At 41.7% G+C, this 26,082-nt stretch overlaps 1 protein-coding gene across 2 annotated transcripts in view; it reads left to right on the top strand.

The window, feature by feature from the left end:
- Nucleotides 1–26,082, top strand: part of LOC124715625 (cell division cycle and apoptosis regulator protein 1-like) — a 263,366-nt gene that overhangs the window by 233,489 nt on the left and 3,795 nt on the right. For both annotated transcript variants that reach the window (XM_047243109.1, XM_047243110.1), the window contains exon 19: nucleotides 25,050–25,166. In XM_047243109.1, coding sequence (XP_047099065.1) covers nucleotides 25,050–25,166 — 117 coding nt within the window. The remainder of the gene's footprint in view (nucleotides 1–25,049; nucleotides 25,167–26,082) is intronic.

Raw genomic sequence — 26,082 nt, forward strand, 5'->3', positions numbered from 1 at the left:
CCATGACAGGAAGTGTTGTATGGGTGGATTGGGCAGGTCTTGCACCCGGGTCTTCCAGAGGAACGTGATCACTCTAGCAAGGGGTTGGGATTGGGAATGGCATAGGGAAGGACTCATGGTCTGGGGGTAGTGTTTTTGACTACTAATCAAATCTTCCTGGGTACCAGGTTCGAACCACACCACTGCAGGTACTCTCTTGGCCCTTAGGTGGGAAATGGCCACTAAAAGATGGAAGAATGAGCAATGATCAATGGCACGAGGAGACCACATGCAATGGAAACAACTGCATTAGGGAGACATAATGTGCACACACAGGACATGTAGCCTGTAATTGAAAAAGTGTCGTGATGATCTCTTCATTGACAAAAGATTCCGGACTAGTCCCCCATTTGGATTTCTGGGAATGGTCTGCCCAAAACGAAGTGACATTGGAGGTGGGGAGGGGACATTGTATAACCAAAGAAGGGATAGTATTCTATGAGCTAGAGCATGGAATATCAGAAGTTTGACCTTGGTAGGAAAGCTAGAAAATCTGAGAAGGGACGTGATAAGGCTCAGTCTAGATATAGGGGGGTCAGTGAAGTGAAATGGAAAGAAGACAAGGATTTCTGAGTAGGCGAGTGTAGGGTAGTATCAATAGCAGCTGAAAATGGTGTAACGAGAATAGGATTAATTGCAAATAGAAAGGTAGGGCAGAGAGCGAGTTACTGTAAATAGTTCAGGTATACATCCCAACATCACAAGCACAAGATGAGGAGACAGAGTGTGCAAGGATATTAAAAGGGTAATTCAGTACATCAAGGGAGATTAAAATCTAAAGTCATGTGAGACTTGAAAATGGGTGTAGGGGAAGGAGTAGAAGAAAGGGTATTGGTAGAATTGAGCTCAGCAATAAATTTCAGCTGGAAGCAGCAGATGCTCTGTTCAAGAATTACAAGAGGAGGAGGTATACTTGGAAAAGGCCAGGGGATAGAGGAAAATCCAGTTAGATTACATCGTGGTCAGACAGAGATTCCGAAATCAGATATTGGATTGTAAAGTCTACCCAGGAACAATAAGAGTGCAATGGGAATTCCTCTGTTAAAGGGCAGATAGCTGTAAAGAGGACATTGAAACTTTTTGTGAGGGGGGGACTTTTCTGATAATGCGATAGAAGAAGAAACAGGAATCAACAGGGAGGACACAGGGAATCTAGTATTAGAATCAGAATGTAAAAGAGCTTCCCATTCAGTGAAAATTTTCGGTTTAGGAAACAGGTAGAAGTCCGCAGGGGCCAAATCAGGGGAATATGGTTGTTGCGGAATTTGGTCAAAAATTCAACGATGGAGAAGGCATGATGAGACGGAGCATTGTCATGGTGTAGCACCCAACTCCTATCTTTCCACAATGCAGGCCTTTTCTTCTGCACCTTTTTGCACAAACCCTCAAGGACACATTTGTAGTATTCCTGATTAATTGTTCCTCCAGGGGTAAATTAATGCTGCGCAATACCGGTAAAATTGAAAAAAATCACGAACATTGTCTTCACTTTCAATCGATTTTTTTTTTCCGTGGTGAACCTGGAGTCTTCCACTGCGAAGACTGCACTTTGGTTTCAGTATCATATCCATATACCCATGATTCATCACCTGTAATTACCCTATTTAACAAATCTGGGTCATTTTTAGTCCAGTTAATCAGTTCTTGGCACATTTCAAGTCGGTATTGTCTCTGGTCACTTGACAACACTTTTGGAATGAATTTTGCGGACACTCGACGTATGTTCAGATCTTTCAGTTAAAATTGACTGAACTGCTTAGAAACTTGAATTAAGTTCATCAGCCATCTCCCTAATTGTAAGTCTACACTCAGAGCGCACTAAGTCGCGAACTTTCACAACATTTTCATTCATTTTTGAGCTCGAAGGACGGCCAGACCGAGGTTCATCTTCAAATGATTCGCAGCCATTTTTAAATGTGTTGAATCAAATAAAAACATTTGACTGGCTCATACAATTATCACCAAAAGCTGTTTTTAATAGTTCATAAGTCTTAGAAGCTGATTTCCCGGTTTTAAAACAAAATATCATACAAACTCATTGCTCCATTTTTATGTCCATTTTCACCCAGACAGAATCCGCCAACAAGCCTAACAGACCCGCACTCAACCAGCTGCCACAACAAACTGAATAAAGGAAACACAGTTTCCTGTCAGAGGGCATTCAAGGACAAGGCAACGACTCACTCCCCACCCACTGTGTACCTGCCTGCCAAACCAGTAAGCAGTAGCGGATCCGTCCTTAGAACTTTCCAATCACACCTCGTACATCCAGCAAATAATTGATAACATAAATAAAGACCCCTTTTTCTCAGCACCACACAGATGTAACAAGTTGAAATGTATGCCACATGTTGAAGTTCATAGTTCTTTTGTGATGTAAAAATATTAAGCTTCTAAGTCAGTGCAATCAAAAGATATGGGCATTTATGTCACTTATTTCAGTACTTGCAAACTCATTCATTAAAACTTATAGCTTACTTCCCCTTGATGTAGAATCAAGAAATTTTGCAAGCACAAATAAGGGATAAAAATCAAGAAGTTGTTAATTTGTAAACAAACAAATATTTCTTTTATCATCTTCGAACTTGAAATTCAAACATTCTCTAGTCTTGGAATCCCTGGCACCAGTATATATGAGTCCAGTCATAGTTTCCTACAGTCATCAGGAGAGATCCAAGAGGGATTCAGTGTGAGGACCTAGCTATGTCCAAGATTGCCAATAAAACATAATTGACAGTAACACATTTATTAGGCAGTAATCAGGAGTGTCCTCCAAAGTGCCATGCCACAGCTGGTCTGATGGAGCAGCACCTCATCAGCAGCAGAAGGCTCACATTTGCTCACCTTGCAACACTGCCAGTGCAAGAGGCTTCAGGTGGTGGCTGTTATTTCATGGAACAGCCGTCAACCCCTGGACTCCGGTAGCCTACAACTCTTATTTATGGATCACCAAAGGCACTGATTGACGTCAAAGATTTGCACTCAGGTGTCAGGCTTAAGTCCAGCTGAAGTACTTGCTGGCTTACAGGAGTTGGCTCTCAGCCTCCACTTAGGAGAGAGGAATCAGCTACATCAAAACCTGCCACAGCAATGGGATGAGCAAGAGCAGTGCCCCCCCCCCCTTTTCTCTCTCTCTCTCTCTCTCTCTCTCTCTCTCTCTCTCTCAAAGGTGGATGATGGACAGCACCCATGTCATGCAGATCGAGCCTCCAGCAGACCTGCAGGTTGATCACTGCCTCTGTGCCCCATCAGTATTGCCTCGGAAGTTGGCAACAGTAGTGTGTTTTCAGCTGGACTTGTGGTTACACAGACAATCGAAGACAGCTAGATGCACTGAGTGTCGACCTCCATAGCCTCTGCTCACACTGGATAACTGCAGCTCACACAAAGCTGAGACCATGCACTGGGCAGTCAGCACTAAGCAATAAGGCATTTGTTAAGAAGGGTGGGGTATTTATGTTGCCACTTCTTGTGTGCCCTGTGGCATCGTGGATGGCTATGACATCATGTGTCCTGGTTTTCCGTCACCGTTAGCTCTCCTATTGATTTCATACTTTCGCATTTTCACCCCCTCAGAGGCTCTTTTCTGCTGGTTCGGCACCTGAAAAAGTATTGTTGTGTTGTACCTAGCATTGCTAATGACACTCTCCTTTGTCACAAGTCTATCAGTATCTCTTGGCTTCCATGATGTCATTATGTTTCACTTGCAGACTTGGGCACTCGCTCATTTCCCCATGCTGCTGGATACAGTCAGAATGCTATGGTGTTGTCTGTCACAGTGTTCCTGTATGTGCTGGATTTGATCATCTGTAATTCTCCCTTTTTGTGTTGCTACTAGTTTGTGTAGTGAGCATAGAATGTCTGGGTTCAGGGTATTATTTAGGAAGATTAAATTTTGGGTAGGCAGCATCTCTAGTGGCTTCTCAGGCCAGTACAACATAGGTTGTTCCCACTTACGTGTGGTCGTACCAGTGATCATGGCTGGTAGATGAAATGTCACGCCTAGTAAGTCACAAGTCGTACTGTTTATTATTATTTCACTATCCCATAATTCCATTTAATTCATACTTGTTGGTTGCCTGTGTTCGTAACAGTTTAAATGACTACTTCTGGTGAAAAAACTGAGTAGACCCAGTGGGTGCCTACTATCTGGAAATGTGGATATGGCCTTAACACTTCCCTTTGACATTCACTTGCTTTGGCTTTTCCCAATAATAACTGGACCTTGCATGCCTATACACCAGTTTGTATCATCCTACTTGGGCAGATAGTTACGCTTTCCCCCTGTCGTCTCTTTAGGTCTTCCAGTGACATTAGAGTGCAGCCATCTCTTTGCTCTGAATTATTAATACGTCTTTGGTCCATACCTGTACCCATTTTGGTATGTGACTTGAGATAAAGGAACCTTTGTCACTATCTCCCACTCCCTTCAGAAAGCAAGATTATCAAGACAAAACTATACTCCAATATACAGAAATAACACTTTATCAATTCTCAGTCATGTGGAGGAGAGAGAACTTTAAAACATACTGTAAATAGAACAAAATAACACTGGATGACTTCCTAATAACTGACACCAGAACAGGTAAATTACAGCATAAGCAAACAACAATATTAAATCATTCCTAATGACATGGCCTCGTGGCTTAACGGCATAAGGTGTTTTAGACATCTCTGGTCATCAGTCATCTGGTTCTTCTTTGTTCCATGAGGCTTTGCATTCTATACTGTAGATGCTGCAGGTATCTGCAGCAAAGCATTGACAGCTCCCTTAAAAGGTTTAATATGTCCCAAGTGAATAATCAAAGTCTTTGTTGGTATCACCTACATTTTAACATTGACAGGTGATGTCATTTCCACTACTTGTATGGTCCATGGTATTGGGTCAGGAATTTCTTTGCTTTGTATTTTGGTGTGTACTGATTCATCACTAATATCCAATGGCCAACCTTGTATTGCGATAACTTCCCTATACATTGTCATACCTGTTCTTGTCATTGTGAGGCTTTTGTCTTTCATATTTGCACTTTTTACTTGTTGCCAAATGTCTCACAATTTCTTGCCAAACTTTTTTCCTGATTCGACATCAGAGCCAAGCTTTGGCTCAATAACTTCAAAATGTGACAGCATTTTTCCCCAAATATTACCTCATGTGGCTATAGATCAATAGCTGTATGGACTTCAGAATTGCATGCTGCTGGTACAGAATCTAAATAAATGTCCCAATTAATTTCTGTGATTCCTCCTCACGTAATAGCTCAACATATTCAAAAATATGCAATAAACTCTCTGTTCTCCCACTGGCTTGTGGGAGGAAGTGGCTTGTTCACAGCCTGCATATTTGGGCAGTATACATAATTACTTCATAAGATCAGACATGAAATTGGTACCCAGGCATGTAATTAACATATCTGGCATGCCAAATGTGAGCAACCAATTATTTATTAACGCTTGAGCAACTGTACTTGCTTTTTGGTAAAGAATTGCAGCCAGTACTATATGATGTGAGAAATGGTCAATTATAGTCAATACTTATTTGTTTTCTACTGGTGTTTTATTAAATGGGTGCAAAATGTCCCTCTCAAGTTTTTCAAACAGTTTAGATGCTTCCAGTAGACATAGCGATGGAATCAGTTGGTGACTAAGATCAGTTCATTACAGACAAAGTATGCAGTTCTTGACATATTGCTCGACATCTCATTTTCAAGTCTTCAGCAATTCACCTATCAGTTGCCCATTGCCCACCATGCCGTGACATCATGTGGTCAAGTACTTGTGCCAAGACTTCGTACTGGGAAGCTACAGGTACTACCACTCGTAATCCACTCTTTTGTTGTGCTGCACAGCAAGCTGTAGTGCATCAAAGACTGAGGTTGTGACTTTAATTGTTGACAGTCAGCATTGCTTTTTATCTGGCTTGTGCATTACCTTGTAATCAAATTCACTCAAATGGAGTACACATTTTGTTAATGTGCTACATGGGTCCTTCAATACTAATAACCATTTGAGAGTGGCGCGATGTGTCAATACATTAAAGTTTTGTCCATATTAGAACAGCAGAAGTACATAACAGCTCTGTTCAACTGTTGGAATTTGTAGGTTACTGGATGCTCTTTACCATCTGTATTCTGCCGTAGGACAACCCTCAGAACAATATTACTTGCATCGCAAAACAAAGTAAATGCTTTTTCAAAATCGAGGAATGTCAAAACTGGATTTGATGTCAGTGCTCACTTAAAAGTATCAAAAGCCATATGACATTCGGTAGGTCATTCAGATTTTGCTCCTTTCCATAACAAACAGTTCAGAGGTCTGCCAATTTCAGCAATGAATCGACAATAATAATTACAGAGACTGATGAAAGGCTTCTGTGGTGGAAAATTCTGAACTGAACTTAAAGTGTGGACCTTCCTTGCTAATTATATGTCCAAGATAATTTGCTTCAGTTGCTGCAAAATGACATTTATTAATGCTTAGCGTAGTTGTGCTGTTCTCAGTGTTTTGAATACCTCCTGTAACCACGATGTTCTTACACGTCCTTTGAAAACCCTGTTATGTCATCCAGATGGACCAAACATTGTTTTGATATCAGTCCCGTATGTATGCCATCCAGTAAGCTGTGAACATGGTGGGTGCATTCTGGAGTCTGAAAGGCTTTAGATGGTATTGGAAATGACCTCCTGAGATGGAAAAGGCTGTCTTTGGTGGATCTTCTGGTGCCACTTCTATTTGATGATATCCGATCTTTAAATTAATTGTAGAGAAATAGTTTTACTGACACAATGTGTTGAGATCTCTGTTACATTTGGTATCTGATATGCACTTGTGATTGAGCATTAAGGCATCAGTAGTCACAACAAAATATGTATTTTTTATTGCCTTCTGGTGACATTTTCAGGCCCAAAATTACGGATGTCCTCCAGGGACTATTGCTACACCCAATAATACGATCAGCTTGTTGCTGTCCATAGATTCTTCCATTATCAGTTGCACACACTTCAGAACTCAATATGGGATCTTGTACACTGGAGCATTATTCCTTACTAGTATTCTGTGTGTACATGAGTAGTGTTGCTGGTGACAAACTATTCAGATTGAACAATTCCATGAACTTCAGTAACAAAGCTTCCACTGCTTCTCTATCATTTTCCTGTAAATGTTTCACTTTCTCATGTAATACAGATGCATTGACAGTTTGCTTGTGCCAGAGGTCCTCACTTGACCTATCCGTGTCATCTTCCTCTAAAACATCCAAATTAGCAATCAGTAAACCCTTTGGTAGACTCACTGTATAATACATCATTTGGTAGGACTTTATCTTTGCTCACCCAGAAAAACTTTCCTGTACCTTGCAACATCATATCAACCAAACTGATCTTTAGTATATGTGTCCATAGTTCATTGGGTACCACCTTCATGATCATTGACTCTTGCAATAGCGTAACACTTGTAGCTGTTGCCCCTAGCAGAAACAATGTCCTGCTAACCTCAGTTGTACACCCCCTAGCAGAAACAATGTCCTGCTAACTTCAGTTGTACACTGCAAAGGTCAATTTTTGCGCGATACGTAGCAAGAAGGTACAGTCCCAGGATCACGCAGTCTCCTCACTAAACATGCTCTCACAAAAACAAGCAGCACTGCTTCTCTGCATACATTTCTGCAGTGTTGTGTTATACTGGGAATGCCACCCAATGGATGAGGCATCCCTGTTCCCGATTAACACTCGATTATTAGGATGTTGCTTTTCCCATGCTCTCTTCTGACAATCACACACTTTATGGCCCACCTTCCCACGTTTATAACATTTGAGCTGATGACAGTGTTTCCGGATGTGGCTCATGCACCCACATTTAAAACACTTCACTTCAGAACAAAAAACACCCGTGATCATTAAGTCTTCATGTAGCAATGTCAGTCTCCTCCAATTGCATAGCAATCCTAATGGCAGCAGGTAACTCACTTGGGTTCTCCATTCTCACCCTCCGTAACATATCAGCAGATATACCTCTTAGAAACACATCCAGAGCCCTACTCTTTGCCTCACTCAGAATCAGTCTATTGGTCTCCGCATTCTGTGGTAGTTCATATGTTTGCGAGTTCAGTTTCCTAATCCTGTCAGAGGAGGAATCCACTGACTCACTGTTCATCTGTGATATCGCATAGAGTTTTTCCTAAAGAACCCCATGCTGTTCTGCTTCCGATAGTGTTGTATTAGACTGTTAGCCAGATAATCTAATGTTTGGACCTCCTGAGTGCATCAGAGTACATAACATATGCTTTAGTGTCACCCACTGACCTTAATCTAGCTGTATTCAAAGACATTCCTTCTGACCATTTTCCAACTTTGGCAGCAGCCTTTATATCACTAATAAAAACTTGGTTGTCTACCCCAAAAATTGAACTATGAGGTTAGCCACTGCGGGATCGACAGGATGGATGGGTACACTCAACACGGTGTTATTTTCTCCTGAATCAAGGAGTCTTTGCCCCCAATGGCTTCCCATTGCTCTATTCCGCTCTGGTATGCTTTGTGACCAATCCTTCTACACATACTAGAGGCAACTGACACAGCTTGAACACATTGCAAGACATGTCAGATAAATTACAGTACAGATACCTCACTGACTGCAGATAAACTTTTCTAGTGTCCCCACAGAACTGAGACAAGTCTGTAGGTTCCTGCGGCCTAGCAAACGGCACTTTTAACATAATGTCCCTACAGCTCAACATGGCTATAAGGAAATACAAAACAAGAAAGCAAACAAGTATCAATCACGCACCACACTGCATTGGTACAGACTTCAACTTGTAGCTGTTGACCCCACATTGAAGCTGCGTAGATGGTCAACTGCTGTTGTCCTAGATGTGTGGATATGGCATCAGGTGTAGACATTTCTACCACTGGCAACCACTTGCCAACACAAGATCTAACAGTCCAGTCCCTGTACAGCAATCAGAAGAGAGCCAGACAGGATGCGGTGGTGAGGCCCTAGGTATGCTCAAGAGCGCCAAGAAAACATCGTTGACAATAACACACTTATGTGGCAGTAAGACAGGATTGCCTTTTGAAGTGCCACCCCACTGTGGGGCTGTCAGAGCAGTGCTTTGTCAGCAGTGGAAGGCCGGCATGCACTGCGGCATCAGTGTCTGCCATTCAAAGGTGGACGATGGACAGCATCCATGTTATGCAGGTCAAGCTTCCAGCAGACCTGCGGGCTGATGATGGCTTCCATGCCCTGTCAGTGTTGGCTCTGAAGATGTCAATGCAGCTGGCAGCATCTGAGTCCTTCCAGCCAGACTCATGCTTCCATAGACGATCAAAGACAGCTAGATGTACTGAGGTCGACCTCCATAGCCTCCCCTCATGGTGGATAGGTGCAACTGGCACAAGGTCTGAGACTATGCACTGGACAGTCTGCATTCAGCACTCAGCAGTAAGACATTTGTTAAGAAGGACGAGTTATTCATATTGACAATCCCCATGCACTCTGTGATGGTGTCGTTGGCTAGAACATCATGTGTACTGGTTTTCCCTCACTGTCAGCTCTCTAGTGACTTGAGACTTCTGCAGATTCACCTTTCAAATGCTCTTTTCTGCTGGTTCGGCACCCAAATGCATAGTGTTGCAGTGACCTAGCCTTCCTTACAAAACACTGTTATGTCCTCACACTTCACCTGCAAACCGGGTGCTCAATAGTTCTCCCATGCCATGATAGCTTCCATTTTTGCCAGAGCTTTATCAGCATTTCCCCATAGTTGTCACTGACACAGGCAGTTTGTCTTCCGCGAGCTGCCAAGCTAGAACTTGGATGAATTTTTAGTGTGTCCTGGGACGTAGCAGAGATCTTGCCATTATCAACGCCGATAAAGGCAAAAATCATCAAGAGACTTGATTCCTGGAATGATTGAACTGTCTGTATACATAATTTTGTACAGAATCCTCAGTGTGCGAGTCCTACTCGCACTTGGCCAATTTTTTGTGTGCGTGTCAATGGCTCAAGAGTTCTATTATGTAGTGAATTGTTTCCATCGCCTCTAATTTTTTACATGCCAGAATTTCCCTTGCCATACTTATTAACAAATAACTATCACTAAACTACTGTGTTCTATTTGTGCTTCCGAATATTAAAACAAATGTATTGAAATTATCAGTAAAGTCAATAGTTTTCATTCATCCATCCACCTATCCATCCACCATGTTTTGTATAGCCCATCTTGTAGTATCTTCAAAACCTACATTAGTAAAGAAAAATAACTATGAAAAAACTATGTTAATAGTGATTTATAATTACACTGTTATTTATGCTTATGCAGGTTAAATTAAATTTAATAACATTAATGATAATTCCACTGCTTGGAATTGCATCCTCAAATACAGGTAATAGCATCTGTTAACCTCCTGCTACTGTCCAATTATGTGATCACATAGAACAACAGTTAACTACATTTGAAACAACAGAGGCTTGTCTACAGTGAACATTGCTACCTGTCATACGACGAGCAGGAATTGTCAACCTTTGAATCTAGATAACCAGATAATAAGTAAAATGAGTAGTTAATAAGTTAAATTTTTTATTGTCTTTTGAATGTTTAGGGATTAATAGTTTACTCCTGCATGTTTGATGGAATCTTGTTGTGAGTTCAAAATCCCACTTCAAACTTAAGCCAAGCCGGCAAAGCTTCCATGCAAAGTATTTTTACATCTTGTATTCATAACTGCAGTTAGGAACCATTTAATGCATGCTGCTGGAGACGTCCTCTAAGCTTTACCATGTATCATCATTTTCAGCTATGTGTGTTCATGTTGGTTGTACGTGTTTTCTGGTCATCCATTCATTTACCATTAAATAATTGCATATGTCTTTTGCAAACAGAAAAGAACTTCCGTGGTCTATCTAGCATACATTGGCTTGCCTACATGTTCAACCCACCTCCTTTTCATTGTGATCATAATTATTATATCATCCTTCAAGTATGTTTTCTGGTCCATTTCATTGTTTTTCTTTCTCTCCTAGTAATTCCTAATATGTGTCTCTCCATTTAACACTGAGGAAGCCTCATTTCATTAATGGTCTTGACATTAAAAATCTATGTCTCACTCTGGTAATTCAAAATTGGTAATACAAATTGATTGTATACTTTCCTTTTTAGATACATCGTGAGCTTGGTTTTGGAAATTCTTTTTAGTTTATCAAAATCATTCTACTCCAGTTTTATTCTTCTGTTTATTTCCTTTCGACTGTCTCAGATACAACAACACATTAACAGGTTCTAAGACTGCATTGTTAATTTCTGGTATTTTCAGTGGATGATCACTTGTTTCATTCAGCCTTATTCAAAATACACTGAAGCGCCAAAGAAACTGGTATAGACATACATGTTCAAATACAGAGATATTTAAACAGGCAAAATACGGCACTGCGGTCGGCAATACCTATATAAGACAACAAGTGTCTGGCGCAGTTGTTAGATCATTACTGCTGCTACAATGGCTGGTTGTCAAGATTAAAGCGAGTCTGAATGTGGCGTTACAGTCGGCGCACGAATGATGGGACACAGCACCTCCAAAGTAGTGATGAAGTGGGGATTTTCCCATAAGACCATTTCGCGAATGTATCATGAATATCAGGAATCCGGTAAAACAGCAAATCTCCGACATCGCTGCAGCCAGAAAAAGATCCCGCAAGATCAAGACCAATGACAACTGAAGAGAATCATTCAACATGACAGAACTGCAACCCTTCCACAAATTGTTGCAGATTTCAATGCTGGGCCATCAACAAGCGTCAGCATGCGAACCATTCAATGAAACATTATCGATACCGGCTTTCGGAGCTGAAGGCCCACTCGTGTGCCCTTGATGACTGCACAACACAATGCTTTATGCCTGACCTTGGCCCGTCAACACTGACATTGGACTGCTGATCATTGTAAACATTTTGCCTGCTCAGGCGAGTCTTGTTTCAAATTGTATTGAGCAGATGGATGTGTGCATATGGAGACAACCTCATGAATCCATGGACCCTACATGTCAGCAGGGACTGTTCAAGCTGGTGGAGGCTCTGTAATGTTGTGGGGCATATGCAGTTGGAGTGATACGGGACCCCTGATACGTCTAGATACAACTCTGACATGTGACAGAGATGTAAGCATCCTGTCTGATCACCTGCATCCACTCACGTCCGTTGTACATTCCGACAGACTTGGGCAATTCCAGCAGGACAATGCGACACCCCACCTATCCAGAATTGATACAGAGGGGCTCCAGGAACATTCTTCTGAGTTTAAACACATTTCCGCTGGGCACCAAACTCTCCATACATAAACATTATTGAGCATATCTGGGATGCCTTGCAATGTGCTTGTTCAGAAGAGATCTACGCCTCCTCATACTCTTATGGATTTATGGACAGCCCTGCAGGATTCATGGTGTCATTTCCCCTCTAGCACTACTTTAGACATTAGTTGATTGCATGTCATATTGCAGCACTTCTCCAAGCTCGCAGGGTCCCTACATGATATTAGACAAGTGTACCAGTTCCTGTGGCTCTTCAGAATATATAAAAAGGGGGAAACATTATTACCAAAAAAATTTCTGACCTGATTTACTTCAGGTTTTTACATGATGCTCTAATAAATGTTCAGACAGAAATAGACTACATAATTTTTAAATACACAATGGGGAAACATAGCAAAAATTTCTTTACCAGTTTACTTCAGATTTGTACAAGGTACTTAAGCTATAAATTTTTTTTTTTAAATAACAATGTGCCAGTTGTCTTTTAAAAATGACTCCGAGAGATAAAATGCTGTGCTTTACTGTGAAAATGTGCTGTTTCATTTTCTTCCTAGCAGTCAGTTTCAACTACTATAGCAGGGCATGTAAACCGTTCCCATAAAAGTTCTTTTTTTATGTATATAATTTTTAATACAAATTGTATGCACAACAATGTGCTGTCTTGTTTTCTTTCTCATCATTGGTATTATAGAAAACAGGACAGTTGAATTTATGGCTTATGACTAGAGCACTTCTACAGACTTGAATCGAATCATCCAAAACTTTGTAATCGTATCCATTTGCAGATTAAAACTGTGAAATACTGTCACTGAAACTACTATCCTCACAGATCCAGCAGCTGGAGAGATCTCTCACACACCCCATATACCAATGATACCAACTGATTCATCAGTTTATTTTAAGCAACTTCAGTTCCCAATCAAGGTTTCATTTGCAATAACAAAAAACAAGGCTCAAGGCCAAAGAGAGAGAAGAGGAGGTGGATAGAGAGATGGGAAGGAAACAGACATAGGAGGGGAAGGAGAGATTGGGGGGGGGGGGGGAGGAGGAGATGGAGGGAGAGGGTGGGGGAGCATTATCGGGTTTGTTACTAGATTAATGAGAAAAAAATTTTAAGTGAATACAAAAAAACTGAAACTAGCTGAAGGAAAAATAATTTTTTAATCTCAAAAATCTCAAGGAATGGAAACCATGGCTCAATAACAAAGCTCAGAAAATGCTGAGAAAACAGAGACTGCTTCAACTTCAGTTAAAAGAAGACTGCAGAAATTTTGGCAGGCGAAAGTTAGTAGAAATTCTTGCATTGATAGAAAGGTTAATGTGCAAATCATACATCTGCTTTCAACGTCATACCATAACAAAAGAGCACACCGAGAACCCCAGAAAATTATGGTCCTACATAAAATTGCTAAGTGAGTTGAAGGCTTGTATCTAATTACTCCTTGACCAGTTTGGTGTGAGAAAGAAGCCAGCCAAAGGAAAGCTCTAGTTTTAAATTTTGTGTATTTAAAAAGAAAAATAATTCATGTGGGAGGCTCATACACACACACACACACACACACACACACACACACACACATAGCATTGTTTGATCATCACACAGACTCCCATATGGAAAACATAGAAATAGACATCCCTGACACTGAGAAGCAATTGAAAGAGTTGAAAACAAATAAGTCACCAAATCCAGAAAGAATCCCAATTTGGTTTTACAGAGTGTGCTCTGCAACATTTGCCCTTCACTTAGTTTGCATTTATCACAAATCACTTACCCAGTGTAAAGTCCCAAGTGACTGGCAAAAAGCACAGGTGACTCCTGTGTATAAGGAGGGTAAAAGAAAAGGGCCCACCAAGTTACAGACCAATCTTCCTAACATTGCTTTGCTGCAGAATTCTTGAACATATTCTAAGTTCCAATATAATAAATTTCCTTGAGGCAGAAAGCTTGTGTCCACAAATCAGCAAGGATTTAGAAGATATTACTCATGCTAAGCTCAGCTTGGTGTTCCCTCACATGATACCCTATGAACCATGTGAACCATGGATGAAGGGCATTACTAAGGAGTGATGGTGGAAGGTGTATGTTTCACACACTGATTTTCTTACAGACACATGAACTTCTATTAACTTTTGTCAGGCAACATTTGCATGTTCTTTTTTGAACTGAGAGTGCAACAACCTCTGTTTCGTCAGCTCTTTCCAAATTTGATTATCAAAGCTGAGAGTGTGTTTTCCATCCTTAATCCACTTAATGTGCACATACTTTTTAGTTTGTGATTTATAATCAGTTTAAACGATGCTCATAATTCCTCTACATCCATCATTTGGGAACTATATGATATCCATTTATTGTCTAAGTGGGGTGCCAGCAGCTGCTTATCTGCTTTTTCTGGCATAAGTAATCTCCTAGCCTTCTTCATGAATTTATTAGCAACATTCATCATAATGATGACCTTATTATCACTTATCCCCGTCTCTATACTGACTTTGTCACATAAGATCAAGCCCATTTATAGCTTCCATTGCATGTGGGATGTCTAACTTGTTGTTCAAGCAGTTATCCAAAAAGTGTTCCAAAGTACTTCAAAGGACTTGTGTCTGTACAACATGCAATGAATCCGCTAGACATTCCAGTCTATAGTTGGTAGATTAAAGTTGCTTCCAACTAATACTGCATGATCTAAGTTTTTCCACACTACCGAATGCAGACTTTCCTTAAACTATTCTACAACTGTTATTCCAGAATCATGTGTCTGATAAAAATATCCAATAATTAACTGGGGTTCACCTAGATATGCTACTCGTGTCCAGATAATTTCATTCATACTCAATTTTGACCATGATTGACACAATATTTTTGTCAACTGCAATGAACACTCTCCTTCCCGTGGTGTCTAACATGTCTTTTCAATATCTGTTCCTTTCCTCACTAAGTATTTGGAACTTCGTGCTTTGCATTTCTGTCAGCACTCTGGGAATAATTTGAGCACAATAACTTTCCTGGAAGGCAGTAAGTTCAGCAACTTTGTTACAAATACTAGAATGAAATTTTCACTCTGCAGCAGGGTGTGCACTGATATGAAACTTTCTGGCAGATTAAAACAGAGTGCCAGACCGAGACTCAAACAAGGGTCTTTGCCTTACACGGTCAAGTGCTCTACCAACTGAGCTGCCCAAGCAGTACGAGGTACTGGTGGAATGAAAGCTGTGAGGACGGGGCACAAGTCTTGCTTTGGTTGCTCAGTTGGTAGAGCACTTGCCTGCGAAAGGAAAAGGTCCCGAGTTCAAGTCTCAGTCCAGCACACAGTTTTAATCTGCCAGGAAGTTTCTTGTTACAAATACTTCGACAGTTTACTTCAGTTTGATAGTCAAAATGCTCTACTTCTCACAAAGTCCGCTTTCACTTTCCACGTATCAACTGGCAAGTGTTCATCAGACAACCTCAGACTACTGCCTAGCCTCAAAAAAACCCATGCCCACAAGTACTCTGCTAATTTAGAAGCTGCTTCTTTTGTTTATTGCACATGTGGCCTATCAACGGTGTTCCTACAGGACCCCGATTGCCTCTGGACATAATGCTGCAGATTATGAGCTGTGCTAGCACCTCGCAACAAGGCCAGCAGCCTTCAGCTCTTCTGCCCACTGCCCTTAGGAACTGAGGATCGTCTCAGAAACCAGGCAATAGGCATCATTGGTGCCACCATGATCAACAGCTTGCAGGCTGCAGCACCCTTGATAGCTGCAAGTAGTGCTTCCGCCACATCTCGGATGAGGCCCCGTGGCAGTCACACAGAGTACACATTGGATTTGTTTCCAATCCCGGACACTATTTTCCTAAGGGGCTCCAAAACGCAATTAACAGAGGAACTTCTAGTAATTAGCAAACATCTTCCCCCATTTGTCTGCTGGGACCGTGCAGAAGCAGTGACCACCTGTACACTTGCAGGGTAAACGGGCAAGGTCAGATGGCGGGCCTGCACATTCTCTCCCCCCCTTGAGTGAAACGACTGTGTAACAACCTGCCAGTCCCCCTGCAGTGAGCACAGATCCCCTGCATCAGGTACACTGGAAGGTGCCGCAACAGCAGAACCTGTGGGGAAATGAGCAACATCTGAAATGTCTCGTGCTCGGTGCGCCAGTTTCTCCTCCAGTGCCTGATCCTGAGGCAGCAGCCTGCAGATGGCTGACTGTGGCCATAAGTGACTTCAGTTGTTTGTGAACTGCAACCAGTTACTCCTGTATCCAAACACAGCACACACACACTCAATCTGTCCTACTGACTTAGAATTAAATTAGTAAAACAAACAGAAAAGCTAAGTATATGAATTGCTGGTCTCCTGGTGCTGACAGTGAAGGCAGACAGTTGTTTTTCCCTTGCTTGATTTGTGAATAGAACATGAAAGGCAGTGAGTGGTACAAGGTACCTTCTGCCATGCTCTGTATGATTGCTTGCAGAGTCTGTGCGTAGGTAGAGTGGTGTAAGAATTAAATTTGGGTAGTACCCTTCAATTTTCCTGTGCAAAGCAGTATATGAAAAAGTTCAGCATCTGAGCGTTTGCTTTGATATTCTCAATTTCAGTTCCAGTATTGTTCATGAGCGTGTGGACACTAAATTTGGTATCATTTTTACGTATTGCCAGATTTTCTTATGTTTTTTTGTGAGATGTCCTTTGATACCATTCTTCTATGATAGTCTGTGAAGGCTTCATGTATTGCTGTCTTTGACAGAGAAATGTCTTTCATACGACATCTATCTTATCTCTAGCCCTGTGATTTGTTTTACACCTGTTTGCAGTAGTCACTGTTCTTTTATAAGTTCCTTTACAATGACTGTCCCATGGATGGTCCCTCCCATTTTGAACTGTTTTATTAGGTACATTTCTGTCTAGTCTGTGGTCAATTATTATTCTGAGTGTGAGTCACAGTTCTTCTACATGCTCTCCTCCATAACTAAATGTTTTCCTTTTCGATATATGACACTACTGCCTCTTTATCTAGTTTACTGAACATATAAATCCTTCTACTTCTTTTAATTGCCCTTTCTGCTTTGATAATCATTGTTGCTAAAATTGCCTCATGGTCATTGATGCTGTATCGCCAAGCTACTGCCTGCAGCAGAGCAACCGACCATACAGTTGTGTAATGCAGGTTACCGAAGCTCTGGCCCACTAATAACACTACCTCTGGAGATTCAATAAAAGTAATCTGACAGCAACGCACAAGCCAAGTTGTTTTCAGCCAAACCTCCAGTAGCTGCCAGACTGCCATGCAACACCAGTCTTACCTCCAGAGGCATAAACATTGGCACAAACAGTGCTGCCATCATGGTGTTACCTAACTCCTGTGAGTCAATATGCCCTGGAACACCAAGCCAGTATCCTTCCAGCGGGTTGGTATTTAGGTCACCACCCAAATGCTCTGCTCCCATGTCACAATCCGGGTGTACACTAGCTAGGCCTAGCAGCTCATCAGTTGGAATTCACATCACGGTGCCAACAAGGAGTATTTCAACACACTTGACTGGACTCTTTATCTTCAGTTCATCCTCAAGCAATGTACCACTGTCCATCAACCATGGCCTTGTGGGCTTCATTTCTGTAGGAACATTCCAGTACAACATAAGTGATTGACTTTCAGCTTGAAACAAGTAGTGCAGACTGACACCAAAGGAAACTGCTTTATTATATTCTGTAATGTAGTCTTAATAAACATACAGTTGTACTTTGCTACCTGGACACTTCAATTGTAGTATGTTCTCCTTCATCATAAACACTACTATGGCAATGAAAATAATTGGCTTAGAGGTAAGTCCCAATAGTGACTAGTATCCAGACTGTCAAACTTTCCATGCTGTCGTGCTTGCCCAATGCAGCCTTCCAGACCTGTGCTCTGCTTTGGACTGTTGCCAGTTTCTCGCTGCATACTCGTGCTCTCGATGCCCACTGTGTCTTTTCGGTATGGCACCACAGTCTTCTGACATACCAGTGCAGCTCCTGCTGCACTTACAGTGTCTGCAACGTACAACATGACTCTGAGCTTCTACCTGGATGCTGCCCTCACCCCAGCCACTGCTACTTCAGAAATTCAGTGAAATGTTGTAGCCTGGCCCACCTTCCTCACATGGCTGGACAGTCTGATTACTTCAGGGGCCCTCTGCAATTCATAGTGATGCTGAATGATGAGCCTTTCTTCATGCCTAAACTGGTGCTCCTACCTATTGTGTTCTTCACTTACTCGATCCTGGTGCAGACATTTCTACCCTGCCCTTCGTTCATTTACAAGACCAAATCAGTGTCTGTTATGACACTTTCTGTGCTCCTGCACAGACTCCCCATTCCAAGGCACCTCCCTTTACGCTGAATTTTCGTGCTTTCAGATGTACCTTTCTTAGTGCCAAATTTTCATGCTCCTGCACACACTAACCTTTTCCGAGACACCTTCCTCGGTGCCAAATGTGCGTATTCCTGTGCGTATTCACCATTCCAAAGCACCTCCCTCGATGACACGAGACTCGTTCCTCATCCTACCTCCTCCTCCACTCCTCTGTGCTCCTGCACATACTGCACAACCTGTGTTATCCTCCACACTGCTCTTTGGCTCCTTGCCTGTCTTTAATTCTCGTCAGTACACCAACACATCTGCTGCAGGCACATCCGCAGCCAGCCCAGCCATAGCCAGCCCCATGCCACAGAAGCCACATACTTCTGTTTTAGCCCTCGGAGACCAACACCTCTGTTTATGCCTGCCCACAACTCACACTTGTTGGGTCCCTTATGCTCCATTCTACAGGATCTTGTGCTTCTCCCGTTATCCCTCTTCTTTCCTCCCAGAAAGGCCATACATCTTATTTTCTTGCACTGTTTTCAGACAAGCAACAGTGCAAGCTACTTCACACCTTCTAATGATCCACTGCCTGCACTACCCCTGCCAAGCTGCCTTCCTAGGAACCCTCGTGCCAGTGGAACCATTTGCAGCCACAGCCACCTCTTGTGCCATGCAGGGCTACAGCCTTTCCTCATCAGTACACCCTCTCTGTCTATCAGCTGGTCTTACCTCGGCCTCTGGTTGTACTCCTGGTAATTTTGACACAAGCCTATGCCAGTCCAGATATTATACCAGGCATCACTTTTGACGGCCCAATTGACATTCCACTATGATGATGATATTCTGCCTGAGGGGACAAGTTGTCTTTCCCAGATGACAACAGTGCATGTCGCTGCTACTAGTTCTGGTCCAAGCCGGACCAATCTGTCATGAGCACATCTGGGCCACCTGCCTTCGGCTAATGTTCCCTATGTCCAGGCCTCCTCTGTCACGAGCTCTCATTTGAAGGACTGCTTCCCCGACCCCGGGGCACCTCCTCCCTTTGACATCCCCAAGATAGGCTCCACCATTCCTCACTTAGGCAGCCAGGGATGCTTGCGACACAGCAGGTAACCATAAAGTCGTGAACCACGGATGGTGAAGCTCCAGCTCGCTAATAACACTGCCTTTGGAGATCAGACGAAAACAATCCAACGAAAATAAAAACATACCAGATTGTTTTCAGCTGAATCTCCAGCAGCTGCTACATTACGGTGGGGTGCCATCCTTGGCGTGAGCGGCATCACCATAAGCAATGCTGCCATTGCAACACTTTTCCATGATTCGCGTGCCCCTGGAACGCTGAGCCAGTATCCTTCTACCAGGCGGGCATTTAGCTCAGCACCCAACCAATCTACAGTCAGTTCTCACTCCAGGCTTAGTGCCAGCGGTGACTAGCAGCTTATCAATTGGAGTTCAAATCGCCGAGTCATCAAGGAGTACTTCACCGCAGCATCCATGGACTTTGACGGTCTTCAAGCTAAACCTCGTTGTACATTGTCTCAACCGCATTTGAGCTACTGCCTCGCTGGACCTCATATTGGCCATCTTATAGGTGTACTGCCTCATTGGACTCCATCCTCACCATCCTCTAGCTCACCTCCTCACTGGACCTCATCCTCACCGTCGTAGCTCACCGCCTTGTTGGACTCATATCTTCAGTCTGTCCGTAAGCAGCGTACTCCTCCCCCCAAGATGTCGACCTCACAAACTTCGTTTGTGTAAGAACATTCCAGTGGATCATAATGATTGACTTTCGGCATCAATCAAGTAGTGCGGACTGATGTCCAAGTAAATTGTCTTATTGTATTCCGTTCCTTGGAGTTAATAAACTTACAATTGTTCTGTGCTGCCTGGGCACTTCAATCATTGCGTGTATTTCATCGTAGTCACTAACGCTATAACTGATATTAGTGTCAATGTGGACATCATGAAAGGAGTTGGGTCTGTTTGTTGCCATTAGATCCGATATGTTTCCATAATGAGTGAGTTTCCAATCAATCTGTTCTAGGTAGTTCACTGAGAAGGCATTTGGTAATATTTTGCAGGACTCCTCATTCCAACATCAGAATCCTGAAACTTATTTTTCCTGTTGATTGTTGGATGATTAAAGTCTCCCCTGATGATTACAGTATGATTGAGGAACTTAAGCTCACTAGCACTTAAGCTTTGCTTATAGGTTTTGGTGACATACGAATGTGAAACTGATGCTCAATAGAAGGATCTGGTTAGAAGTTTATGCCCAGCCTTGTTACGGAGTGTTGCTCAGAAAATTTGCATTGTTTCAATTTGTGTGTGGATTTGAATTTCTAGTCTGCTACAGTAAATACAACATCTCCACTTACCATTATCCTAGTCTTTCAATAAACATTTAGATTCACCCCAAAATTTTCACTGTTATCAGTTTCAGGTTTTAACCATGTTTCTGTGCCTAGTGTTGTGTGAGCTCTATTGCTTTTTAGGAGCACTTCAAGCTTTGGCACTTTGTTGTGAATGGTATGGCAGTTAATTGCTAGAATTTTAATACTCTTGCCTGTACAGGACATTTCTTTGGATCTTCTACTGATGCATCCGGGTGCCACTATGGCTGTTGTTATCTGGGCTGGATGGAAAGTTACCTAAACTAAAAACACTTGTGTACACACACACACACACACACACACACACACACACAGTTGGCTATCTGTGTTGCTGCCTCTGATGTGTAGTGCACACATGACCCATTTAGGAGGACCCTATAGTTCTCAACTTCATAGTGCAAGTCCAGGAAATAGCAGCCTAGCTTATCACAGAAGCTTCAAAGTATCTGGTTCAATCCTTCCACCCAACCCAAAACCAGGGGTCCACAATTGGTTCTAGGGATAATGCTACAAATTGTGAGCTTCATTGAAACCTTATGAGTAAGTATGACCTTGTAATCTTCTCTGCCAAGTCACTGAATGATCCAAGTATGACTTTGGAGCCCAGATGACAAACTTTGTTTTTCCCAACATGTGCGACAGTTGGCAGTTGGTTACACCCTGTTCTATCTATGGTTGCCAGGATAGCCTCTTCAACATGTTGAACAAGGCCCTCAGGCATACACATTGAGTGCACCTGTTGTTCCTTCCCATCCCTCACTGCCTTTCCGTAAGGGGTATCATTATTTGCCATATGTTTGAAGTGCCAGTGAGTAATGGATCCTTATGCTTTTGCATTTTCCTCCTCTTCGCACAGCACACAGAAAGTTCCCCACACCTCAGAAATGTTGGTTAGGGGGGTGGGTACAACACATCTAGTTTTCTCTGGTCCCGGTCTACCCAGCAGAAGCAACTTAGCCATGTTGCTGACACACCACTCGCAGTCAAGTGAGTGAGTAGTGACAGAGCCCATTCTTCCCGTAAAGAAGACAAGATGCATGGGAGAGAAAAATACTTGATGTGTGTATTATGTGGCTCTAGCAAACAATTCTTGGAAGCTCCCGTTAAGGTTATTGTAAATGATCAAACTTGTTTGTCAAATTTGCTCGTTTATACCCAAGGTTTTGTCAAACAAGCCTGTACAGGTCAGCATTGTGTATAAAGAAGAAAAAGGAAACAAGGTGCTGTTCCTGGGAATGATTGAATTGATAGAGAAATATATCCATGAAAACGTGCTAAAGGAAATATTACACTCAGAACCTGTTGGTTACATCAACTTTCTCCAAATGAAGAGTTAAAGTTGTAAAATGAGCCACTTCACCTTCACTTTGAATAAGGTGACACAAGTATGCAAAAATTTGCTCTCCTCTACTTGGTCCACAAGGGGCATTTTATTAAAATATCACAATGTGGACATACAGCCTGCATCTTCCGTGGGAGAACTGGAGAAGTTCACTTGATGCCATGTGTAGAACACTGAGTTTCTTCTTAACCTCTTACCTGCATAATATATGGCTGGGAAAGATGTGACACATCTGTTTTGTAATTGCCTGTGCTGTTTTGTTCTTATTCTTGATTGTAGTTTCCATAATCATGGAATCTTACGACACAGTGAGATAAATTGTAATAACATTATTTTTCACTGAATACCTGCAGAAAAATGTCAACACAATGATCACCATCTTGTCTAACTTTCCATCAATCAGAATTTCTGCCAAATATATCAGACACATTCTATGTTTGACAAACATGTCAAACAGCATAGTCCACTATCAAATATTTGGCCAACATAGTATGTTAGGCTAAACACCCATAATTTCCTTAAATTCTCAAAAATATGTCTATTCGTGTTGATATACACTGAAATTCGGTGTGAAGAATCCTTAGAATAATAATACTAATGCTAAAATTCTATAAAACACAAATGGTAATTACAGCTGATGCTGTAGCAGAAAACATGTTATTCACTGTACTCTGTATACAAAAATCCATAGTATATCTTGACATGGAAAAAGAAATTTAACTTTACATTTTGTTGCCAAAACAAAGTTTTAACTATAGGAAGTATCGAAAATGGTCTTATACACATAATTGTAAGTAAACAAACATGTTTATTGCACAGGTTTTGCGTCTAGTGAGTTTCATGACACCTTGTACCCTCTGCAAGATATTTGGTTACCTGCTTCGCACAATATTTGTAGTGCTTGATTTTACTGAATAAATACATTTTTTTAAGCTGCATTGCCCCAGAAAATAATTCTATAAGTTAAACAGGAAGTGAAAGGACACACAATAAGCTGCTAGTTCTTGTATATGCCGGCTCCATTTTAATTAGATATGCAGCTCAAAATAAGGTTTTATTTTAACACTGTTTGACGGAGTTAAAATAATAGACCTTTGTTTCAGTGTTCATGAGGAAGTTTAATGTTTTCTGCCATTTGAAGGAACATTCATTAATATTGATAGCCATTGATTACAATGTTTCATCATTTCCATCACAAGTATTATCTGCAACTCAGTGTTGTTTACCTCAGAGTATGGACAAAGCCTAGATAAGCTCTATTGTGTTCAGGCCAGTCCTGCAAGTTGGTGACTGTTTTAACAAATGCCACCATTAAGGAGTATTGCTTACTGGGCAAGCTAGTTCCAAGCAAAAAGAACAGACGGGAAGTGAAACCACGAAACTTAGGGACAAAAGTAACATTTACTTGTTAAGTCACTGCCATGTGACAAGCTCAATGAAACTTTGACTGTGCATAAAAGGAACTACTACAGTATAAATCAGAAAGTATCTGGAAGAAGTACTCAGTGAGACAAACAGAATAGACACTTTTATTCAAAGACAATAATTACAGCTGTGTCATCAAATTTTATGGTGGTCCCCTGGATTATACAAAAGGCGGAACATGGTTCTTCATTGGTTCTGTGGTCACTACAGATGATAATGCATGCTCTGTAACATGCTCCCATACTGCCACATGGTTGGTAAGGAGTTATAGTGGCAGAGCATTACATTCCTCCACCAGCATGGTTGACAAGCAGGCGGGTCATTGTCACATGTGGGCATGTTGCAGTACGTCTCCCCAACACATCCCACATGTGTTCAGTGGGTCTAAGTTCAGGAGAATGGGCAGGCCATTCGATTCACAAAACATCCTCTTGTTCCAAGAGCTCCTCCACCCACGCTGTTCAATGTGGTCGCACACTGCCATCCATAAAAATTAAGTCAGGACTGAATACACCCCTGAAAAGACACAAGGGGAAGGCGTGCAGTGTCACAATGATGTTGACCACTGGGAGTACTGTGTTCAAAGATGTGGAGTTCCATGCACCTATACATTATGCCACCACACACATAACACGTGGACCACCAAAATGATCATGTTCAACAATGTTCCGGGGTGTATTACGTGTTCCTACCTGTTCCCAAATGAGGGTACATCCAGAATCACTACACAAACTAAATCTGCTGTCATCTGAGAAGAACACGTGACCCCACTCCTCGTTTGTCCAGTCCCAGTGTTCTTGGTGCCATAGCGAGTTGTGCTGCCAATATGTGTGTGTGTGTGTGTGTGTGTGTGTGTGTGTGTCAGTGGAACACAGCATACTGGTCACCAGGAAATGAGACCACCCCCATGCAATCACCAAGTGAGTGCCTTATGGTTCTGTTAAATATGGTTGCAGTTGCACCTACTGTTTGACATGGATCTACACAATGGGGCTACACTCATCACAACAAAATCAACAGCAGTTACAGTTGTAATTGGAGAGCTTTTTGTGGTTTTGTTCATATTATTCCCCTTTTGTTTGACATGTTAATATTATACCAGAAGACTTTCTTTCAAATTTCATCAAACATTTATTTAGTCCAATTCAACTTTCATGGATAGGGAATTTATAAATGTCATAAAAACAACTTTATTGCAATAATTCAAACAAAATGTTGTAGGTAATAAGAGATTCCTGCCTGTATTCACACACTTTGGTTCTGCTGGTTCACCACCTTCAAAACGTGCAAGGAGAGACATAGCTGATGAAGGAAAGGAGAGTTCATCAACTCCTGAGGGTATGTGCAAATTGCTCTTCTAATCTGTATTTAAGATAGTGCAAAATTGCCATTGGCTATTACGTGTATGTTCTACAAGAAACCTCATTTGTAGAGTGTAGTGTTCTTTAGTTATACAGGTTATACAGCATTTTGCTCCCACTCACAACAGAAAACATGAATAATGTAACAAAAATATAGTTTAATAACAATAATAGTAATAATAATAATAATAATAGTAATAATAATAATATCCTACAAGTTACTCAAGGAGCTGTTTCAAAAGTTTGTTCCAGAAATTCAGGAATTTGATCGTCAACATATCCAGTAAACATTTGTATCTGCAACCGAACATTTTGAGATAGAGTATACTTTTAAACAAAAGGCAGTAAATGAGGAATTAGTACACAATGTACATCAGTGTGGGGAAGATAGCACATGCATTTCTTATCATTACAGTTTTTGTACTACCTGAGTAGCAGTTGGATGACCTGATCAACAGAAAGTATTTGTTGATTTACTTCATTGTATGGGAAACTTAATTATTCTGGTTAGAAGTCCCTGACAAGTGGACACAAATTAGCAGCTGTTGTGAATTTCAGTCTGAAAGCCAATTGAGGAGCTACTTGAGTGTGAAGTAGTGGCTCCAAGATATGGGATGCTGACAAATGTCCAGTAGAGAGTAGTACTGAACTCATACCCTACATACTGCATCCAAATATTGCCTTTGGCATATTATAACATAGTGGCCGCACAGCACAGTGGTCTGACAGGGCCAGTGTGGGGAATTGGTAATGTTACAAAGTATTGAAAGTGACAGTTGAGGTATCAGCATTTAGCGTGTGTTCCTTGCTCACAGCCTTATGGGAAAGACATCACAAAATGTGAACTGACATGTCATCGACCGCTACGATCGCAGGTTCGAATCCTGCTTCGG

This window comes from Schistocerca piceifrons, chromosome 1, assembly GCF_021461385.2.
Source record: "Schistocerca piceifrons isolate TAMUIC-IGC-003096 chromosome 1, iqSchPice1.1, whole genome shotgun sequence".
Lineage (NCBI taxonomy): Eukaryota > Metazoa > Arthropoda > Insecta > Orthoptera > Acrididae > Schistocerca > Schistocerca piceifrons.